General features: G+C 36.4%; 2 protein-coding genes across 11 annotated transcripts in view; one reads left to right on the forward strand and one right to left on the reverse strand.

The window, feature by feature from the left end:
* Positions 1–5,922, reverse strand: part of Fkbp14 (peptidyl-prolyl cis-trans isomerase Fkb14) — a 159,955-nt gene extending 154,033 nt beyond the window's left edge. For 2 of the 4 annotated variants that reach the window (XM_003698278.4, XM_012493141.3), the window contains exon 1: positions 5,668–5,922. The gene's annotated coding sequence lies outside the window, so the exon portion shown is untranslated. The remainder of the gene's footprint in view (positions 1–5,667) is intronic. The other 2 variants (XM_086914743.1, XM_086914744.1) reach the window with 2 other exon arrangements.
* A 3,480-nt stretch (positions 5,923–9,402) lies between these two features.
* Positions 9,403–23,488, forward strand: part of MESK2 (misexpression suppressor of KSR 2) — a 43,210-nt gene continuing 29,124 nt past the window's right edge. For 6 of the 7 annotated variants that reach the window (XR_015294289.1, XM_086914742.1, XM_086914735.1 and 3 more), the window contains exon 1: positions 19,580–19,926. Coding sequence is in view for 1 of the 7 variants with exons in the window: in XM_086914737.1 (XP_086770863.1) it covers positions 9,712–9,920 (209 nt within the window). In the remaining 6 variants the exon portion in view is untranslated. Of the gene's footprint in view, positions 9,921–19,579; positions 19,927–23,488 lie in introns of those variants that run through there. The other variant, XM_086914737.1, reaches the window with a different exon arrangement.

The following is a 23,488-nucleotide window of genomic DNA, read 5'->3' on the forward strand; positions in this document are numbered from 1 at the left end:
ATGCGCGTTCACCTCTTCTCTCTCCCATTTATCCGTAACACGGTCACGTTTTACTTGAGCCAACCGCGTGTAAATCAACTAAACCAGTTCCCCGCGTGTTTATGGCAGCCCGCTATCCATCGAGCATCTTCCACCTTTCCTCGCCTCGAGGAGGCAACCTCGGCCCATCTTCCAGCCGGCCTACTCGCTCGCTCGTAAAATGCGGCGATCGCAAGACCGCAATAAAGACTTCGGTTCGAGATGGAAACGCGTGGGAGAAATGGAAAGAGGGCGGACAGGTGGAGGAGAAGTGCACCCCGGTAACCACTCTCCTCCTCCTCCTCCTCCTGTGCTCATTGCATCGGTCGAAGCTCTCCCGGTCGTACGTAAAGGGATCGGTATTTATGGTACTGCCACATTGATTCGTGTAAAGCCGACGCTACTTGACCTGTTCAGCGTGGTAAAGTAGTAGCCGGCTCGAAACCGCCGAATGAATTCGGCTCGCTCGGATGCTCTCCGATGCGGTGGAGGAGGATACGTGTCGGGTGGATAGAGACATTAGCAAGGGTTACTTTATGTACCGATGAAAATTTCACGCGGAAATTGCAGCTGTGATACATGGCTCGATTCGTATCCTTTTCTTCTTCTTATTGGTTTTTATTGGTTGTTATAGAAGGATTGAAGGGATTCGAGATTTAATTTTCTTGTGTGTTTTATTCATCGGGGGAATTTAAGGAGATGTTAAGGTTGAATTTTTAAATGGAGCGATTTGGTTCTTTAATTGTTTCGTGTGTATACGTGGGGAATGGTATAGTAAATTGTGGAACAAAATTATGAACGTTACTTTTGCTTTATCCATTTATGGAAATTTCGTTAAATTCATTCAATACCTTGATACAACCCCGGAATTTTCGTGTCATAATAAATTTCGGTAATTTGTGCCGCAATGAATTTCACGCGTGTTATTTCCAGCCGCGTGTCCCCGGGAAAATATAGCGGGACGAGATAACGAGCCGGCAAAATATGTGCCGCCCGGCAAAAATGCCCCCGAAACTGGTCGATGGCAAGACTGATTTTTAGGCTCAATTAATCTGCCGTGCAATATCTCGATAATAGAGAACGACTAGAGACTAGAGGGGAGGGAGAAAATAAAAGAACAACGACAACTTTACCAATTTAATATTATTTAAAAATTATCTCGTTTTCTAAAAATCTTTGCTGCAATTTTATTATACAACGTTCTTTCCTTCTCTCTACGTAGCGTCATGGAATAGAGATAGAGAAATCGCATGGAATTTTTCTAAAGTTTCGTGAAAAGATCATATCATCAAGAGATTTGATTCTTTTTTTTTTTTTTTTTCTTTTATTTCCCCTTAATTAAAAATTCTACCATACAATATATACGAAATAAATTTAATTTATAAATTTACGAATTTCCAAACAGTGTAATTTCCTTCTTACAACAATTATACGACAATTCCTGCAATGTCGTCGTGATAATAATTGATAGTAAGAAGGTGTCGGCTGCAAGGGATGTAACTTGCTGTTAATTAGCCGAATGGAAACGGAGACAGTTCAACTTAACCCTATTCCTGTAATTAATAATATAGCCAGGCCAGGGATTTCTCGAAGTTGGATCGGATCGTTTCTCACAAAGCGGAAGCACGGCCGTGCACAGATTTGTCGGCCTGTTGGTTGGTTGCCACGGAGATCACGTGCCACGGGTTCAACTTAGATCAAGTTATAATCGCGTCAGATATTTGACCGGCTAACATATAATTTTCCATTCCCCTATCAATTTCATCCTTAGCCAGATTTCCAACCATCTATCACTATGATCGTTGCTCCGTTCATATCCTTCCATCCTTGTGTCAACGCCACCTGCGACGGCCCGTTTCCGTTTCTTCCTTTCTTTCTCGCGCGAGAACGTTTCGTGTTGTTCTCGATATTTTTTAGGTAAAAGAAAAAAATCTATCCTCGTTTGGATCGTGATTTTAGATCACGATTGATTTATAAATAAATTCTACAGAGAATTATTTAGAATTATGTACAATAAAGTGAGTCATACGAATCTTCGTATACATTTAGTCAAAGAAATTAACCTATTCAAAAATTTTTACTTTAAATAAAAGTTTGTGAGTGTAGGATAATTATTTTTTTTTAAGGAAAATTGTTTCTCATTTAAATATTTTATTTATTTAAGTGTAAAAATTTTATTTCGATTAAGAAATTATAGAACAGGATTTTTGACCGGTTTTATTTATTCAATTTATTATACCGAGTATAATAGTTGCATAACGTGTATTTATATGACGGAATAATATATTAATAGGGAAATTCTGTCGACTTTTTCCAAGCTTGCTCCATCTCTAAATACATATTTAATATATTATATTTCATATCGAAGGATAACATTCGATTTTGTACCCTTCATCCTTTTTTCGATCATTCATCTTAAACATTTGATATCATATCGAGTTTCCTATTTTCGGTTCACTGAAAGTGACACGATTGACGCGTCCCTATCCATCTCGTCAACGTTTTTCAGACCTCTTCTCGTGTCAGATATACGATCTTTTTATATATATATACACGTTTCATCGAAACGATTTCAGATTCTTTCTCTTTCTTGCTTTTTGCCCGCCTTCCTTACGAACCTCGAGAATACGCTTACTCGCTAAAAATCGTTATGCAAAAATCGAACACGAGGGATCGAGGTTACGAAATATTTATAAATCAATTTGTATTTGTTAAAATATATTTTATAGTTGGAAATATCTATCGAGTTTGACATCAAAACGTTATAGCAGAGCACGAAATTTCGACGAAAAGCATCGCATACAAGAACAAGACCATTGTCGAAACTGGAAGCAGCGCCAATTTTACAACGAACGATAATAAAAATCGTAATCAAACAGCAACGGTACACAATAATCACAAGTAAACGAACTTCGAACAATAATTTTCATAATTATTGCGTCCCGCTTCAAGCAATAACTCTAATAACGTTTAAACGTAATTTATTATACATCACGTTGAATGCAAACGCGTAATATTGCGGTTTTAACAAGTTTCGCGGCTATCCACAGTCTGGATAATTTAATAACCCATAGATAATCGAGAGTTCGCTGTTTCTGTTACAGAAACTCTCACGGTTTCTCTTTCTCTCTTCGTCATCCATGCATGTTGATACGTAAATAGCCTAAGTTCATTCCTGCGTACAACAGCGACAAACGGTCGGAAAGATGGATGTACTCGACGATATTATCGTATAAAAAAAAAAAAAAAGAAAGTAATGTTTTATTCAAAGGGAAATTTTCATGTCTAAGTGACTCGTGTCGCGGCAGAATTCGAGTGCTTACTCGTGTTTAACGTCGACCCGCGCCCCGTAAAAACCCATTAAACCACAAAAAGGTACGATTAACCGACTTCTGGTACAACATAATTCAATCTTCCCGCTATGCTCCAGATGCTTATAAAAACGCAATTTACTTTATGAAGCGGTCATAAAACGACCATGAGTAAATGGACTACCTTCTAATTATAGTGCGTCAAAGGATGAATTGGTAATGGGTTCCATTTGTACTCATGAGGGGGGGGGGGGATGATAATCTTTAAAAGTAAATAAATAATATTCGTGATGCAAGGATACGAATGATGCTTATCACGTGCGTTTACAATCTTTTTAAGTCTTTTTTTTTTTTTTTTCGTAGTGAAAATAGATGTAATATCGAGATTTACATATGTATATTTTGTAAATAATGCAAGACAGAATATACTACCAATTGATCTTTTGTGAATTGAATATAAGTACGTTAGGAAGTATTATTATCCTAGACAATAATTTCGTAATTTTTTCTTAAATTTAAAATCTGAATCGTTTTAACCTCGTTCGATATACATGTACAATTCGTAATAGATTCCATTTAATTCGAAAGATTACGTGAATATAAAAAGAACGTAAAAAGAAAAGGTTCGAATATAAAAATCAGATAGAACAAGCCTCTCATATAGATTCGTCTCGTTGTTTCTATCCTTCCTAATCGTAATATTATACGAAATATTCTCTGTTCTTTCTTTTCATTCATTCGCAAAACGATGATCCTTCTCTGCCCTGCCGACGATAATATCCGTATTCGATTTCGTCTTCCACCCCTCTTTTGGGCATAGTAATCGAAGGTAACTCGATGAAGCAAAAGGGACAACAAAATTTCCATAATTTCCCCTCAGAAGTTGTCTCAAGAACCTGTTCTCGCGCTATTGTAACAAAGGCAACAAGAGAGAACTCCTGAGAGAAACAGCAAACCGAAACAGAACTCCCGAGGCTATGGCCAAGGTTCGAAGAGATGACCAACCTCGGACGAACTTCTTACCGTCTCAAGACTGCGTGATTCACTCTCTCGTGGCCGAGTGCAAAGCTTGTCTCTCGTTTGCGATTACGTTTCCTCTTGGCTCTGGTCTAGTTTCGAATGTATCTGTGTACATAGATACGTAGGAAACGTACGAAAGTAGCCTCGTCTCGATCTAGCGTTAACACTAACCCTTTGTGTCCTAACGATACTTTGCAGTAACACTTCGGAGTGTTCTGCAGAGATGATCAGGTGATATTCTTACGTAATTATTATGTATTTTACTGGAATCGGATTATTTTTATTTTTATAGAAAAATTTTCGTAGAAAAATTTCAGTAAAAAATTATTGACGTAGAATTAATGATCGTTATTTGAACAATGTTTAAGCAGAATAAAAATTACGATAGGAAAATAAAAATGATATAGCACTGGATTTGGAAGTAAATTTGAAAGATAAGAGAGGTGAGGGAGAGAGTAAACCGCTTGAATATACCAGAGTTTTCATAGAGCGATCTCTAAATCAGAGGAAAGGATGTTTAGAAACCAACAGCGTTCCTATTCTATCTTTGTCAGACGAGCTCTCGCGTTGAAACTCATGAATATCAGACTCATTCGTGTCCAACCTCTAACTACCCGGCGTTAACATATAAGCCAACGCAAATGAGCTACACGAATGTCTATGCATAGCCATGTTTGCGGAAAAGGATACATATTATAATTATTATAGCCTCACTAATACCAATGATAAATTTTTTTTCCATAGGATATATTGCTTTTCCTTAATTCATTTGAACTTAAGAACTTTCAAAAGTGTGATATAATTAGGAATATGAGAATGGATAGAAGAACGAGTCGCATTATTACAAAGGAAATATTTTGGAATAATTTGGAAATTATTATAGCCTCACTAATACCAATGATAAATTTTTTTTCCATAGGATATATTGCTTTTCCTTAATTCATTTGAACTTAAGAACTTTCAAAAGTGTGATATAATTAGGAATATGAGAATGGATAGAAGAACGAGTTGCATTATTACAAAGGAAATATTTTGGAATAATTTGGAAATAGATATAATAAATTAAATATAAGATTCATTAATTTCAACAATCTAACTTTATTTTTTTTTTTTTATATAGCTAATACTACATTCTAATTACTTATACATTATTCAATTATTATTGTACGTTATATATATATTATATATATATATATATGATGATATTATAAGACAATAGAAATTATATTCTATATTCAATATATTCAATATATGCAAATATTATTTCAGTACTATATTCAGTACTCAATATTATTGAATGAAGAAAAAATATATGTACCTCGAGATTCGTAGAAGATCGAAGATCATCTGGGGTAGTCAATTACTTTGCCAACTTCTTTCGTTACAGATGAATCACAATATATATATATATACACACTCAATTGCACACTTTTACATTTCAAAACAAAACTCAGAAAAATAAAATATAAAATAAATCAGAATACCTTGCAACAGGAGAAATTAGACCGGAACGTAAAACACAATATAACAATATAAACTGCACTTAATGTAACAATATAAACTGTACTTGTATGATCTACCGTTCATTTGGCGCACTAATTATACGCGCATAGAGTATATAATAGCAGCGAGAACGATGCAGTCTTCGGAACCACCTAGTAGCGAGATCGGTACTATCGACGGGGGAGCTGATTGCAATAGTTCGGTTCATGTTTGTAGCCCCCTAGTGACTACGACAAGTACTTTTGGTCTATGAATGATCGAACAAAAGGGTTGGAGATGTCACGTTATAATTATTTACACGAATCTTTAATACATTAAAAAAATGAACATATAATATTTGTTCTATGATATAATAAGATATTATTATATACAAATATCCGGATATTATATATCTAGATAATTTAAATTATAATAATATTTGTCTGCTGATTTAATAATTATTTATCTATATAATTGCAATAATTTTACCGATAATATATAATGTCAGGATAAGAATGAACGAATTTATATGATTCATATGATTATATCATATTTGTGTGTTTCCATAATTATTATTTCCATAAAAAAAAAAGAAGAATATTTTTATTATTTTACTATTTCTTTTCTTCTTTTTTCCTTTTATTTCTAAAATTTCTTTAAATTTTTATTAAGAAAATTCACAAGCAAGTACGTTATTTCGGTTCAATTCTCAATACGAAAAACGCATTTATATAAGTCGTTTTAATTTATCACGTTTAAATCCTTGTTAAAGTAAAGCGTGCGTGGATGCATTTGAAAAGAAAAAAAAAAAAAAAAAAAAACGAACGTTTCTCTTGCAAAAGATGAGGATGGAACAGATATAAAAGTTAAACGTCATAATTTAATTGTCGCTCGTGCATCTTTTCCCGAGAATACTGCGCTCCGTGGCCATACGCCGGAAGAAATATACGATGATGGATGTAAAAGTCAAGAGATACAAAGCGAAATTCCCGGTACTGTCCAGGAAAACGAATGCGTACGAGAAAATGGACGTAATAATATGTATATGTATTTCAAAGGAGAATTACGCCACCATTAGGAATACAAATGACACGGTCGCGCGTTTTACCTGTGTTGTTATTTTTCCTGTTTATTTTCTAATATTTCGACGAACCTGTGCGCGTAATCCAAACGTAATCGCAATTACGAATTTGATATTTACACGGGGAAAATAAAAGCAACGCTTATACGAGTATCACGGTGTATACGTGTCCGTGTAACAAAATTAGAAGCGCGCAAATTGCATTCAAGCGTAACGTTAAACACCGGTAGTGCTATTAAATTGAAATATCGTAGAACAGTTTTGTAAAAACACACGCAAAAAAAAATCGATCATCTTTAGCATTGTTAAAAATTCATTTCTTACTTCAATTTTTTTATATTATTAATGAAATTCTACGAGTCACAAATTTACAAAATTTAGAAGAACGATAATAATAGAAATGAGGATTGTGAAAAATTTAACTTATGTATAACGCGTAAAACGTTTTTATCGAACATGAAACATTTTTCAAATTGTGATTGCGCATACATTTTATAATTTATAAAGCAATATGTCTTTTCCACGAAAATACAGAAAGCAATTCATGCAGAAATAGAGCAATCAATAGGAAGGACGAGTGATTGATGCCAATGGCCACCTATTAGTATTGCTAACAAAAGCCTTGTCGACAGATAGAGAGGCAAGTTTATTGGAAACATGTTATTTCGTTGATAGACTGACACTCTGATGATGCGTGATAACACGTATCCGTTAATAGGCTGTTTGCACATACCATCTGTCTTACCTTTGCAAAAATACAAAATTCATATTTGATCTTAAAGTCTCTGATTTAAAAGTTTTCATATAAAATTTTCAATCCTTGCCAAGAAAAGAATTAACAATAATTAGTTAGAGATTTATTTATCTACCAAAATTGTATGAATTTTTATGAAACGAAATAGAATTAAATCAAAATAAAAAGACAGGTAAAAATAAAGCTTACATTATTAACAAATATTCTCGATATCCATATATTATTATTAAATATCATTGAATTAACATTATTATCTCGAAAACGTTAAAGCCTATTAAAAATATAATTTCAAAATTTTTACATATCATTATCGATAAAATACAAACCCTTTGATATCCCTTGTAACGAAGTTCAAGTCTACAATTCAAAGATATCTAAAGATGTAAAAAATATTATACCTCCAATACACTTGAGCTTGCAATAATGATCGATACCATCGCAAAACAAAGAGAGGAATAAATGCATGAAAAATTCCGTAAAGAATCGAATGATGGCGTTGTAAGTGGAAAGGGATGAAAGACACAGGGCAGAAAGATAACAAAATATACCCTACTTTCCCTCCCTCCACATCCTCTATTTTATGCTAATCCCAATTCGGGACCTTGTATCTCCCTTTCTTCTCCGCCCACGTTTTGAAGCAACGAGGCGATCGTGGAACGGTGAACAGACAGAGCATTTCAATTGGTCGCTTTTATGCGTTTGGTTATACTTTCAAAAGTCTCACTCCCCCCCCAATCTCACTCGGTACAATTCGAGAATTTGCAATTCCCGGCGTCGGCGGCGCGTGTGCACACCGAAAGAGAGAGGTCTGATGCCGTTATCTCCGCATACTTGCACGAATCTCTAGCTTGTACGATGCGTCTGCATTCCTTTCATCCTCGAAACGGAGAATTAGAAAGGACGAAATTCGTAGAAAGCTTGATAACGTTAAAGGAAGGTGGAAATTGTTGTTGCGAAAGACGAGGTAGGAGACTGTTTCCTTCGAAAATTCCAAACGATCGATGTTTTTGAGGTATGAAAACAAGTGTAACGACAATACTTGAGATTTGAAGATAGAAAGAATCGATGGAAAACAAAAGATTTTCTAGATAAATTCTAGATAATTTCCGAAAAATATTAATCGAACGATACCAAAAGAAATGAGCGTGAAAATTTACTTTAAACGATTGTATATTGTTAAAATTTGAGAATGAGATTCTCCCCCCAATTTTTCACACAAGAATTATTATTATTTCTGAAATGATATTAATATTAATCCTTAACGGTTTACCAAAAAAGAATTAAAGGGCGAATGTAAAACGTTTCTCGGAAAAAATTATTCTCAAATTAATCAAAATTCATTTCGTCGACCATCTCGTTACCTGTCGGCTTCGATTCGAAGCGAAAGTGTATTAAGAAGAGGCGTTATTCCGCCTCCAATTTTTCCCAGGGTAGAGAAACCCAAGTAAAACGTGTCTTACTCACGTTCACCATCTCCTCACAGTCCCCTGGCAGTAAATGCTTTTGGACAAGAAACCGTGCTCGCGGTTTCCTTTCACCGGTGTGCACCTTCGCTCGTGGTGAAGTCTTCTCGAGCCAAGGATTTCCTTTTCCAAAGAGCCATTGGGGCTACCGCGTCACAAAAGGTTACATAACGCATTCCTTGTCTCTCTTCCTCCCTCTCTCTCTCCCCCTCCCTCTCTTCTCTCCCCATCACTTCAAACCTGTTTTTAAGGTGGATCGAACATGCCAATAATGCCATAGGTTACGTGCACGCGTACATTCGAGCTCACCTCGCCGTAACGAAATCATTAACCTGTTTCTGCCAGACCCTCCCAACGATAACGTAATCGCGGCATTTGTTGGTTAAACGCGTGTCATTTAGCGGGAGAGGCTGTGTGCGGAAGGCGAACTCAGTCGAGGCTGAATATATTCCATGAACGAAACGTGATCGACGGAGAATATCTCAAATCTGTGTTGTGAGTGGTTGTGATTAAAGTGAGAGTGTTTGAATTGTATCTCGTGGCTGTGTTCGGTTTGAAGGCGATCAGGGAACGGGGGGAGATATGATAAAAAATATACGAGGAAGTAACAGGCCGAAGACATGGTGTTCGAACGAGGATGGCGATGGTATCTCGATATCTGCGAGTTCTGGTTCGTGGAGTTGTAAGGAAATCGAGACCATGGTGTATCTGGGTACCAGAGTGGTGCGACGGGGGGATCTCTTCGTCTTGGAACCCTCGAGGATGACTGTCGTCGATTCTAAGCATCCCAGGTATAGATTTTTTATCCCGAATTATTTAATGATAAATTTATTTCGAGTAATATTTATAGAGTTTTAACTCTTTCTCGGGGCGAGAAGGTTTATAAATATTGAGAATTATTAGAAATAATGTCTGTTCAATCTGAATCTTGAATTCCTAATTGATTGTTAAGAAGTATAATTAATAATTTTTGCGATACATGCAAAATTATTAAATGATCAATAATAATGAAAATAGTGTTAGAACCCTTTTCTTATTAAACTTTGTTGATATTGATTAAAATTTGTGAATCTCATAATGTATCGTTCAAATAAGTTTAAATTAAATTCCTAACGACAAATGACATATTATAAGTTATTAAATTTGTGCGGAGAATAAACAGATAAGAGGTGTATGTTACACAAAGTTTCATGTCGAGGATCGAAACATTAAAGTGGCTTTACTCTAAAGGTTAAAGGTGTATCTAATGATACATTTTGAAGTGGAACGTTTGATACATTTAACTGCGTAAAATGTGGATACTTGAATATATGATTGTGCCTACGTGAATTTTGGAAAAAAAAAAAACAAATATTTGCAGGTAAAATACTGTATGATTTCATGTTTTATTTTTTTTTTTTCTTTTTTTTTTTAGTCTTCCACTTTTTTAACTTCCACAAACTTATACAAACAACTGTTCCGTTCGGGATCGTTTTAATCTGTGTACACAAAATTCAAATTTATCAAGATATGAGAAACATTTGGCATTTTTGGCGTATCGAGGAAAATGTTTAAATGTATTTATTATAACAAAAATTGAATTGTCAATAATATCAAATATGTTGCGACAATGTATCGAAGATAATTTATTAATATTATTTTCAACGAGTAATAATTTTATATCACATAAAATTATTACTAATTACTATTTCATATAGATCTCTATAAATTTTTTACCCATATCATATTTGCATTTCAAACATTTTTTGCCAGTGATAATATTGCATATATAGATAAGAATAATATAAACATCGAAATCTTTTGATATCGACTTCATATTAACTTTTGCTAATAAATATTGAATCAGAAAAATCCTATCCAGACAGCTTATGATACAAATAAAAAAAATAAACATATTATAAAGACACTCGTGCAAACAAAAAGAATTTTTTTGTATCACTATCGAGGCAATAATAATTCGAATGAATCGTTATTATCGATCCGATTGATTTATTCTAATAATCCAGAGAGAGAGAGAAAAAAAAATCTTCGTTACGGAGAATAATAAACAATTATTAAAAAGATATTCGAGGAGAAAGAATTTATTCGAAAAAAAAAGACTGGGTCTCGAACGCAAAACTGGACGCGCACGTGTGCTCCACCGAAAGATAATTTGATTTCGAAGGGATAAACGATAAAGAATCAAACGATCGAAACGAGGAAAATTGAATTGGACAGGCAGAGTACCCCGTGCATGTGAAACTATTCGAATGCATTTGGGATATGCAGTTGGAAAAAATACCAAATGGGGTAGCATCTGGTTGGTACTCGACTTCCATTCTGGAAGACGTTCACGTTTACCGTCTTGCAAACCTTGTTGCATGGAATTTGCAAACGCGTGCACGTGCGTGCCATTCGTTCGGACCACCACCCCCTGCCTGCGAAAGTAGATGGGGTACAGGTGCAAGGGGGTGAAGGTGGCGACCTGCAATTGCAGGAATACACGGATGCATTCTTGCAAACGTGATATACGTGATATACGTGTTGAACAAACGTTTCTCGTTATTTCTCGATTGGATAACGTTCCGCGAAAACGCATAAACAAATGTCCTTGCTTTAATTTTTAACGATCTCCAGTTCCCCTCTGGCCAAGGCTCGTGCCTTAATACATCTTCGTGGGAAGATTTATCGAGCAGTTGGGAAGTTTAATACGTAGTGGTGGTAACTTTTGGGCACGATATTTGTTGGATAGAGAAAATTTAATCGTGATTAATAGAGATATTTATACGAGTGGAGGGGGGAATTCTGACGAAGAGGAAATTAAATTCTTAAAAATGGCCGTAAACGGTTGTGAGAAATCGGATTCTATGAATCAGAGGATTATTAAGAATGAGAAAGAATAATTTTTAAAAGCGTTGTGCCCCATTTCTCGAAGAAAGAAAATATTAAAAATTTCGTAACGATGTTGGAAGGAAATTATACGTATATCTTTAGATTCAAAGAAATCTAAAGTAACGACATTGCTGTTCTTACTTGAAATATCTAGCATCTCGAAACTGTTTAAAAGAACCTGTTTTATCATTTTCCTTATATCGTCTTTCTTAGAATAAGGAAGAAGCATTTCCAGATTTCTATTGAAACTTCAAATATTACACACATTTCTCATGAAAATGCAGTCAATTGTATTAAAACAAAAAAGTAATCCACGAATTTCCAGCCAGCAAAGCCACCAATCTAAAAATGGACACATTATACGAAATTCTCGAGTTAAACGAGATTTTATCGAAGGCAAATAATAATTTCGAGGAGGACGAATTTTCATCAAAACCGCAATAAATTCGAGGACAGGAAGGATCGAAGCGAACCGTGATATCAAAAGGAGGCCAGGACGATGGGTTTTCCATCAACGTATAAACTCGGTCTTCCGTTCTTAACGTTGAAAAAGGCATCAGGATACGGTGACGACCCCAAAAGTCGGAGCTCCCTCTCCATTTGGCCGAAAATAAATTGCAAGGAGAAGGCTGTTCCACCCCCTCCGCATCGTTCTCGATCGTCTCTCTCTCCTCTCGAGATACCTTGAAAGAGGAGGAACTGCCCTATGGCTGTTCAGAAGCTAGACGACCGAAAGGGGCTTTACATTGATCGGCAAATCCCATCGGTTTCGCTATTAAATATTTACAGCCGGGGGCCAGGGGTTTGGGGATGAAGCTGCATCCCCGTGAATGCTCGCGTTTACGGAAGCGCAACTACTCTAAAGCGGCAGTCTACATCCCCCGTTCTTATTATATCCAAGAATTTCGTGGTAAACGGATTTGATAAACAGATTCCATTCGTATCGAAGCAAATAAATGGAATAATCGTTCGATATTCGCATTGGATTAACAGAGTAAGAAGGACGAATCTCTATCTCTTTAAAAGTGTCACGTGATTCAAAAATTTTGATTTTGATTAGATAATATTATTCTCGTCGAGAAACGAAATCGATCCAGAAACCAAAATTTCAACATCTCATAAGACAAAGCGATAAATCCTGAACACTTTGCAATTTCGTTAACCATTAAAAACTTACGTCCACGTATCTATGTACATTTTCTGCTTCAAGATCATCGATTAATCGACGCTGATCCACCTTAATAACGTATCCAACTAGGGACAACTCGGCTGTTTCAGTTTACTTCCAACTCGTTCACTTCTAACCCCACTCCCTCCCTCTCTCCATTAAGAACGGCGTTCCGATTAATTAAATAAGCCGGGAGGAAAATCACCGGGCGATTAACGTTTAATCGGCTGCCGTTTTTGCCGGAACGAACGAGCAGTGAACAGCGGCGAAATTGAGAGGCAAGAAGGCCGATATCGGGAGGAAACAGCGCCCGTCGAATGCCCCTTTTGCACAGGCGCGTTCAAACTTCCCGCCAAGATTCGGGTGTTGGCGCATCGCTGCGGAATATTTATTCAACCGCGTATATTTATTCGCACGTAGCGCTCGATTTGTCAAGATTACGCGGAATCGAGTGGTTCGAGGAATATGGCGGAGGCTGTCACGTGCAGCCGCTGTGCAGTTTCACAGTGTCGCGAGGGGGAGGGGGACGTTGGTCGGACGCGGCTGCTGCCGAGAATGCGGACGCATTTGCATAATTGTGCGTACAAATTTCGAACTTTGCCAGAAGGATTTGGTTGGCTCATCGCGAGCTGTGTGTGTCTACGCCAATGTTGCAGGCTGCGGTTCCTCGTTCGCAGATTCCGAATTCCATCCGAATGAATTATTTATGTATGCGGCTATTTTAAAACGCGGCTGTAATTTCCAGCCTTTCCATTCCGTGTTTGCATTCCGCCCGATGAAATGTTTTATCTTAATTCGTACTTGCGGCCTTAACGTGTGCGTCACGGTGTAATTGAGAATTGGGTAAAAAAGAGAAAAAAGGTATCGCGATTCACTTTGTTACCCGAGTTTTATTACGTTGGTTGGTTGTTGATAAAATTTTGCACTGTTAAATACGACTCGTGTATTTTCGCGCATTGTCTTCTACGCGATTTCAACTTGCAATTAATCCTCGTACGATAAATCGTCTATTTATCGATGTGAATGGTTAATAACCACCGGATCATTTATGATTCAAAGAATGATTTATGATTCATTAGATTTTCAAAATAAGCTATTCTGTGATAATTGCGACGTATTAGAATGATTGAATAATATAGAAGGTAATTTTAAATCGTCTATTTATGTATACAATTAATTTAAAAACCGAACGAAAACTTATCGATCATCCGAAGATTTATCGATCAATCGATTACAAGATATTCGATATTCGAGGCAAAAGTTGAAGTTGAATAATAAAAAAGAATAATAAAATGGTGTGGGATATCAAGAGTTTTTAAACAAGCAAGGATTTCTCTATATTTTTCAAAAGCTTAAATATTCATTTATTGAAAATCGTATACGAGAGATACGTGCACTTATAGCGTTGCAAACAAATTGTCGAACAATTGTGATGACTTAAAGCGCGTCCCCCATATCTTATACATTTAAAACCTGTATAAACGACCCTTTTCGTGAAGAATTTATTAATATTAGACATATTATACTCGAGGAAAGATCGCGGTTAGCCGCTCTACGAATAAATTTTCCTAACTAATTTCACGTGATATTTTAATCACGAATATCTATGGGATATTTAATATATTTTCAAACCAGCAAATAAATCGTAGATTGTATTAAAATTTCTCTGATCGCTATAACTTTTAATAACCTTAATTAATCCTTCTTCTAATTCAATCGGTTACAACTCAATAAACGATTCTTTCGTGCAATTGACAATATTGATGAAAAATTTCCCTCGATCAAAAAATTCGATCATTTCAACGGTTGTTGTAAAAACTCGAAAGCCTTGCCATTCGACACGACAGCGGATTCATAACGGTGAGCAAAGCTTCGTGGGAATTTAATATTAATACACAATTTCGGTCACTGTCTTGTAAGCGCTGGCGGGAGCATATTTCTGGAATGTATTATTTATACGATCACTTGCCAAGGATACAAATGAGCGCAACGTGCTTGTTTCTTTTCTTTCCATATACACGCGTAAGAATGGAAAGTATTGCCAGTGGAGGGCGACGATACAACGAGGTAACCAACCTCCCTTACACTCGATCGAAGCACACCCCAGTGTCTCATTGCTATATCTTTTACTCCGTGAGATTTCTGCAGTGCGGCCCACCACAGTAGGATCATCGATGAACGTGTAAAAAATACTCGAGGGACGTGTACTGATTCAAGAAACTTTGGTTTAACGATTTCCAAGCATCTTTCGTGAAATCGGACAAAATTCTCTTCGGTTGCAGCACTTTCCTTTGCGATATAAGAAACAAAGAAAGAGAGAGAGAGAGAGAGCGAATATTGCAAGAGTTAAAATTCCAGGAATATTACGCAAAATATATATATATATATATATTCGTATGATTCATTCATGAAGAAAATGAAAGCATTGAAGATTGAATATTCCGTCTATCAACAGGCTTATTGAAACAGACTTCGATCGAATTCAAAAATATTCTTCGAGTTTGTAACTCAGAAATTTATAATAACGAGTTGCATCATCGCTTGAAGGTAGCGATCATTTGAAACAGGGGAACGTTTTCATCGTGAATAATGTTTTCAACATTGCACGAACTTATCCAATTTCCGACCGAGTTAAAAAATATACATTAATCTTATCCTTGACGCGAACTTGATTCGAAGCTTATTCCCGTTTAATACGTTGCATACGTATTCATTTAAAAGTTCCCTGCCTTCCAGATTCAATTTTTTTTTTTTTTTATTTCCATCAGGAAGATTAACAACCGAACAACCATCCAATTTTTAACAATAAAACAAAACTTTTAACTGTAAGCATTTCCCATTATAGAATTATATTGCACTTGATTTATTTTACATTGATCCACGTTGTGTAATTTATATTTCAAACAATGTTTAAATAATATAAGAATAATGTATCGTGGAAAGATTTGATATTTGTTTGAGGAGAATTCTATTCTAGAGAGGAAAAAAACAAATGTACGAACATGTCGTTTGAGATTTATCTATTAAATTACAAGCCGCTTAAGTACATAAACAAAGTGAGAGAATAATATTCACAGTCTTACTTTGTTTTCTTCCAGTTCCATCGAATTTAAACTGTTCAATAAATAAATAAATCGACACTATCAATTTGTTTCAATCGATTCTCCGACGAGTATACTCAATATATATCGATGTAAGCCATCTTTCAATACATCGTTCGAATATATCGTGACTAAAAAACAGATATAAATCAATCTTAAATCAAAATGTATACAAAATATTGAACAACAAGAAACAAACGAGACGAAACAAGTGAAATGGAGAGAGAAACATCGTCGATCAGCATTCAAGTTTTCTATATACACACACAAAAAAAAAAAAAAAGAAAGAAAAAAAACTACATAAAGTAGCTTTAAGCCTGTCTCCCCTCTGCAACGTTTACAATTACGATTCTTCGATAACGGTTGACAGATTAAATACCGTTCCTTCGTAATTTTTTTGTAATAAAAGAATTGGCCCCCCCTCCAAAGCGAAGAGTTTCCAACGTCAAAAACACATCGACTGCTGCGCTAGGGATGTAAGGATGAAGTGGAAGAGTAAGAAAAAATATGCCCTCGACGTTGCACGCATATTACAAACCACGTATTCCCTTCCCACGTACGAATGAACAAGCTCGCGTTCGTGCCAGCACTTCCTGCAAATCCGATGTAATCGAGGGGGAGGGTAGAGGGAAGAGTGTAGAGGGGGTTGGTGCGTGGTAACACAATACGCATTCCACGTAGGAGACCGGTGAAAATATACATAAATATACATTTTTATGATGAATATACTAAAGGAGATATATATCTCTTCACGAAGATTCCAAAGGCGAATAGTGGAGCAGGGGGGTTGGGGATAGATTCAGATGCAACGTATCGTATCAGAGAAACTCGTAAACGAGATATAACGAGAAAGAATGTCGAGTCTGGTAATATTTCACAGTCCGGCTTCCACACGCTTTTATATATTCGTATTTTTCGTTTGTATGTTAATATATTTCATAATTGCTCGTGTTTTAATTTCGTGTCGTTACAGAAATCAATATTGGAATCAATTTCTACACCTCGAGACCGATTTTTAACAAGTCTTAATTAAAATTTTAACGAGGAAACGAGGTAAATATTTCTTATCGCCAAGACTTGGAAATTGTTAAATACGTTTGAATATCATTTTTATATTTTTTAATTACTATTTACTCGAGTAAATTCTTCCAAGCAAAAGCGAGAGGTGATCCACTTTTAACAGGTTTCGCGATTACGTATTCTAAAAGCTAACCATTTCGTGTCTGATTATTATTCATCACTCAAAGAAACCATCTTAAATATAATGCAAATCGTCTCCTAAGAACTCTTCTATCGGAAACTTTTCCAAACTGTTTAAATTATCTTTTAATTAACAACGTGTCTCGATTTAAAAATCCAGCGTGTGAAAAGAGAATTAATTTTTAATATATCGTTTACTTCACACCAACAACAACAAATGGATTGGGAAAAGCTTTTCGATTCAAGAAAGGTTCAAAGATTTCACGACAAGATTGACAAACGAAGATAAGGATTAAACATGGGAAAGGATGATGACGCGTTGCACGATATCGCAATTGAATCCTCGATTTAGCATTTAAATATCCCGTTAAGAAATATGGTCCGCGTCTTTTTGAATTGCTACAGCAACGTGTATTAAAATCCTTTTAACCAGACATAAATAAAGGGACGCTCGGATAATCTCAGGGGAGGATTACTCGGCAAGACGGAAGGAGAAAGACTCTCGTTTACCTTGACGTCGTCAAAATGGTAGGATGGATGCTGTCAGAGGCGATAGCTCGCGATTTCAACCCACCCTCCAACATCCCTCCCATTTGAGAGATTTCGTTGCGATTCGTAAATTTAATCTCTCTCGTTCGCGTCAAAGTGAATTTCATAAAACGGACAGAAGCTTTCTCTCGAAGCTCTCTCGAGAGAGAGCGCTTCCGTTTCGTTGTTCCATTCTTCTCATATTTGACTCGATTATGGAGGGAGGGGAGGAGAATAGCATCGATCGGATCGAGGAAGGGAGAATAGGAGAGGGAACCCTGTTCGAACCGATCTGGGATTCTTGCAGACTAATCTCGGGAACGAGGTAAATGGTAACTGATCAACGAGGGAAGGGACGGGAATGAAAGTGGGACGTGACGGTCCAGAATGCAATTGAATTTCAGATTTACGCCCGACAACGTAATGCAACTCGGAATTACCTTGAATCGTGGCGATGTGGATATAGACTGCTGCACACTTTGATGGTTACAAAAGAACATCCGTGAGAGCTACTCCGTCTTTCTGATCGTTAATTTACTTTTAAAGTGACGCTGATGGTAGGGTTTCGCGAATGCGATCGTGTCCTTGACTAAAAATTCATTTCGAATTGCTTGAAAAGCTTTTAATCTAAATGATTAAAGCGTTAAGTTTAAAATTCGTAAATTATATACTAATTATTCTAGTTATTCTGCGAACATCAATTTGTTCGAAAATAATAATGTAACGATTATCTGACGATCAAGTGCGAGAGATTACGCGACACGTGTACTTCGATAAAGTATTATACGATCGATATATTTTATCCACATAGTTATATATTACGTTATATTTAATAGTTGTCGAATAAAGAAAGCATTAAAGAAAATAAATGTACAAAATATGATGTTCACAGTGTGAATGATTTGCGAACAAAATCTCTTTTTCGGAGCTCGAAGCTTTCTTTTTCTATGCTGTTCCATGCTGTTCAAACTAGATCTAGCTGGATCGTTCCTGTTAAGCCTCGTGATAATTATTGTAGAAGTCGTTTGATTACAAGACCGGTTTCATCTCGCATATTTAATATCATAATAAGTAGGAAACATTTTCATCAAATCTATATTATCTAATAATTATTATACATTTACATATCGCGTGCTTTACTTACATAATGTATTCTAATATTTTTTATAAAAAGATATCATTAATATTATATAAAACTTTAAAAAGAAATAAAACGAATAATAACATGATATAATAACACCAGATAACGAAAATTATCTATATCACTAAATCCATACGTAAAGACCTCCTACTTTGATAAAGTAACTAGACAACTAGTAACGATACAATAGATATCGTGAATCCCTGCAGAACCGATAGAACAAACCCTTTTAAGGTTAGGAAGGTCTGAAACGTGATGAAACTCGCTCGATAAAGTGAAAGTTGGTTTTATCCAAGGTCGATTAAAGGTTGTTCAATCATAAACTTTTTATATCAGGATTTCGAAGGTAGATGTCGGTAGACCGTCCATAACCGGTTCGATCCGCTGTGCACCGCGCATGAAGCGGTGCGCATTCCCATTGACCAGCCTGTAGTCTGAGTCGTGTATTCGGGCCAATAGTAATCGTGCGGTGCCTTTGAGAACACGGTACGGTCTCTCGTTAGTCTCGTCTCTCGTGGTGCGTTTTCACACGTCACGTCGAAAGCGAGAAGGGCAAACGGAGGAAAGAAGGGAACAACAACGAAAGTTACGTCGTGTCGGTTCACGGATAAAAACAAATCGAAACGAATTAGACGCCACAATCGTCGTGAGGAATAGAAGTCCGTAGTAACAAGTTCGGGCAAAATTCCTCGCGTCTCTGTTTCCGTGCTATCGTGTTCGAAAGTCGCAGAGAAGCTGCAACTCTTTTTCGGTACCAGGATTCCGCAGCGGGAGCCGCGCAAGACGAGGTGAGTCACAGTTCTCGTGCATCCACGCGCATTTCCCGTGTTTCGAGAACCATTTTCGAGAGAATCGAAAAGGTAACAGAAATAAATTCCCTAATACGGCATGTACATAACATTTCGATCGATGACGATTCCGTGGTAATAGAATGCCGTTATCGTCGTCATCGTCGTCGTCGTCCGTATCTCCGTCGATGTTTCTACGCGTTTCTTACGTGTGTTCGTGATCAATGACGCGCGCGTTCGTTCCCTTGTCGGATTTTCACGACCACTTTTCTCTCAAATAAAATTGCGGTTATGATCGTGTATGTACGACACGCTATTCGAAGCGAGGCATTCGATGTTGTAGCAAAAGTCGAAGGGTTCCGTCTCGCGCGATCGATCACCACATTCTATCTGGTGATACGTTTTTTAAACGAACTCCCGCCATTAGGCGGGATGATTTCGCGTTCACCATCGTGCGAAGCGTCAGCGATACGATCGAGAGCTCGATACGTCACAGTGGTAGTCACCAGCCCGGGTATACGATTACTCGACGGGAAATGAGGTTAGACGTTACACACGCGGCTATCCACGCGAAAAATCAATACACGACCCTCTCCTGGGCCAGGATTCAGACGCGCGCGGATATAATTTCTCGAATTCGGGGAAAATCACCCTTCGAGAAATACGACAACCGCTGTTTCTTCAGAAAGATTCTCTTTGTGTATACGTGCATACACACGTAGGCATTGCTGACTATACGAGTAGGCAGCAGCTGATCCCCTGTACGTGGCCGCGTCTATAGAATTTATTGTGAGGTTAACCGATGCACCGTGCGATTAATTTATGAATTAATTTTACTAACAATTACTCGAACAATTAATAATAGAGATATCGAAATTGAACGATTGTCGTCGATAATTTCAATTCTACGATTTTTTTCTTCTCCTTTTTTTTCTTTGCTGCTCGCAATAAAGTTTTAACGAGATTCGGTTACGATCGAATATCAAATTAATGACTGTCCAGAGATAGAGGGAATATTGGCTAATACGGAAATCGGTTTGTTGCGCGAAAATATATGTGCGTCAAAATCTTTTTAGAATCTCGTTTAGAATCAATTACTTTATATAAAGATTAATTTTGCGTTTAACAAATTATTATTAATTAGATGGATAATTCGGTTGTCCGCATTTTTTTCTTTTTTCGATTAAAAAATTTACAGAACTTGTAAGAACGAGATTAAAAACCAAATTATGTTATGTTTAAACTTACGATTTATAATTTTATATCCGGTGCATCGATCATATTATTTTCATATCTTTTTCTACATCGAATTACAAAGAAGAAGTTAATAATCAGGAGCACGTCGAAAGAACTACGTCTAGTAGTACTTTGTCGGAAAACAAATTTTCTTGGTCAGTGAAGGTTTTAATTGACAGGAAGACCATCAGATCTTTGTAATAACCCTTGATGTAGAATGAAGAGGGTTGTAAAAAAGTGATTTACGCTTTCGTTTTTATAGTCGATAACGGGATAGTGTAGAAAAGAAATTTCCTTTCGTCGAAACGGGTCGCGTCGACCGGATTGAACCGGAAACGCTTGCGTTACGAGGCGTTATTTTCTTCGTGACAGCCAGGCCGGGTACATTTATCGATCGTTATCGTTGTCGTTTTGACATCAACCTCATCAAGAAGCCAAATACGTATCGAAATACAAAACGATCAATTCATGATTCTTTTGCACAATAGCTAATTGCATTAATAAATTATTATCATATTATATAATATTACACGATGTTAAATTATTATCAAATAAAAATACATATATAATTGTACTAATTTACATTCATTTACGTTCTTTCTCATAGTATCAATAAAAGTGATAGAAATAAATAATAAAATTGATTATTTTATTTTAAAATTAATCGTAAAATTTAAAAAGAATAACGCTTCATTTATTTTCATTAACCAATAAATTATTGTGCAAAAGGATTCGTGTAATAACACGAAAAAAAAAAAAAAGAAAAAGATATAATAAAATGCAAAATCGATTGCACATCGTTAATCGGCTCGCCTTTGTTTGTCCACAATTTTTGCATGCACGTGTCTGTTTTTTTTTTTTTCCCCCAATTATATTTTATTCAAATAGCGTCTACACGTTCGACGAAACGATGGACGAAAACGCGTAATCGGTGAATCATTCGACGGTCATCGAAATGAACGTTCGCAAAATTTTCACGGAGATTCGAACAATTTCGATGGCGTATCTTTCGGACAGACACCGATCACCGTTTAGCATCTGTTTTTACAAAGGCGCACAGAGCAATTGCACCTCGCAGTTGGCATGCGGCCACGCATGATTGTCTCGATGTGTAATGATCGTATTGAATCATCGAATTTTTGTGCATGTTAACGCCATGTTTTCTCAGCCTATTTCTATCTCTATCTTTTCTCCTTGTCTTGTTTTCCTGTTTTGTTTCGCGAGGACCAATCGACGAGGTATTGGCAAAAGGATTCCATTTCCGAGTTAATGGAAAGGCCGGAGGAAAAGGATGAAGATATCGCTTTGCTTGATTTAGACGGGAGATCCATAATCTCGAGAAGCGGATCTGGAATCGAGGAAGGGCGTGCACAGGAAACGTCCTATTAGTTCTAGAAACCGTAACATCTGTCCCTTTCTTAGCCAAGGAACCAATTAAGGAACATCGACCTAGGATAGACAGGTGCACTTAGATAAGATCGGTCTCGTGGTCTGCCTTTAATTTCTCGAATTAAAACGATTACCTTATAAAAAGATATTCGTCTCGAGGACAGGAATATAGACGAAAAATTTTCTATCTATTTGTACTTGAATAATGATTTGTCTCTCTTTATACATTCGTGTATTGTGATACGAGTTTGAGGTAAACCATTGACGATCAAGCCGGTGAAAAGAGTAATTGCAATTGCATCTGAGCATCGAAACGACAGGTGTAGCTGTCCTTTCGACCATAATGACGTCATGGACAAAGCGTAGCTTTGCATCCTTGATGCACAGCAATAACGAGTGACTGTAGTGTTATCCATGCCTTTCGACCGCGTTTTGGTTTTGAATAAATTAAGAGGAGAACGCTGGTGTGGACACAGGTGTACGTATGAAACTCGTGACGAGTCACAAATAATGTTGAATTATATAAAAGATGGTATCGTGCATATTTTCATTAATATTCGAAGATAAGAAAAAAAAAAAAAAAAAAAACGTAATTACTTTAGGGGCTTCGATTCACTTACTCGGAGAGAAAATTGAACTGACCAGAAAAACGAAGTGTTTAATTAAGAAAATTATTGGGGCATTAATAAAATCGGAGGGGAGAAAAAATAATAACGAATGGTATACTTGATGTAAAACTGACCTTTTCATGAAATTCCACTGGAAATATCTCCCTTCTCTACACATTTCAACGAAACATGAATTATAAGCGATCCTTGTTTCATACAAAATTCCTAAATTTTAAATCAAACTTCGGGTTGAATTATAAGATAATCGAAATAATTAAATTGCAAACTTTCGATAATAAACATATTATATAATTATCAGTGTCTGACTT

The sequence above is a fragment of the Apis florea genome, unplaced genomic scaffold (assembly GCF_048593485.1).
Source record: "Apis florea isolate Af1SG1 unplaced genomic scaffold, ASM4859348v1 contig_3732_pilon, whole genome shotgun sequence".
NCBI lineage: Eukaryota > Metazoa > Arthropoda > Insecta > Hymenoptera > Apidae > Apis > Apis florea.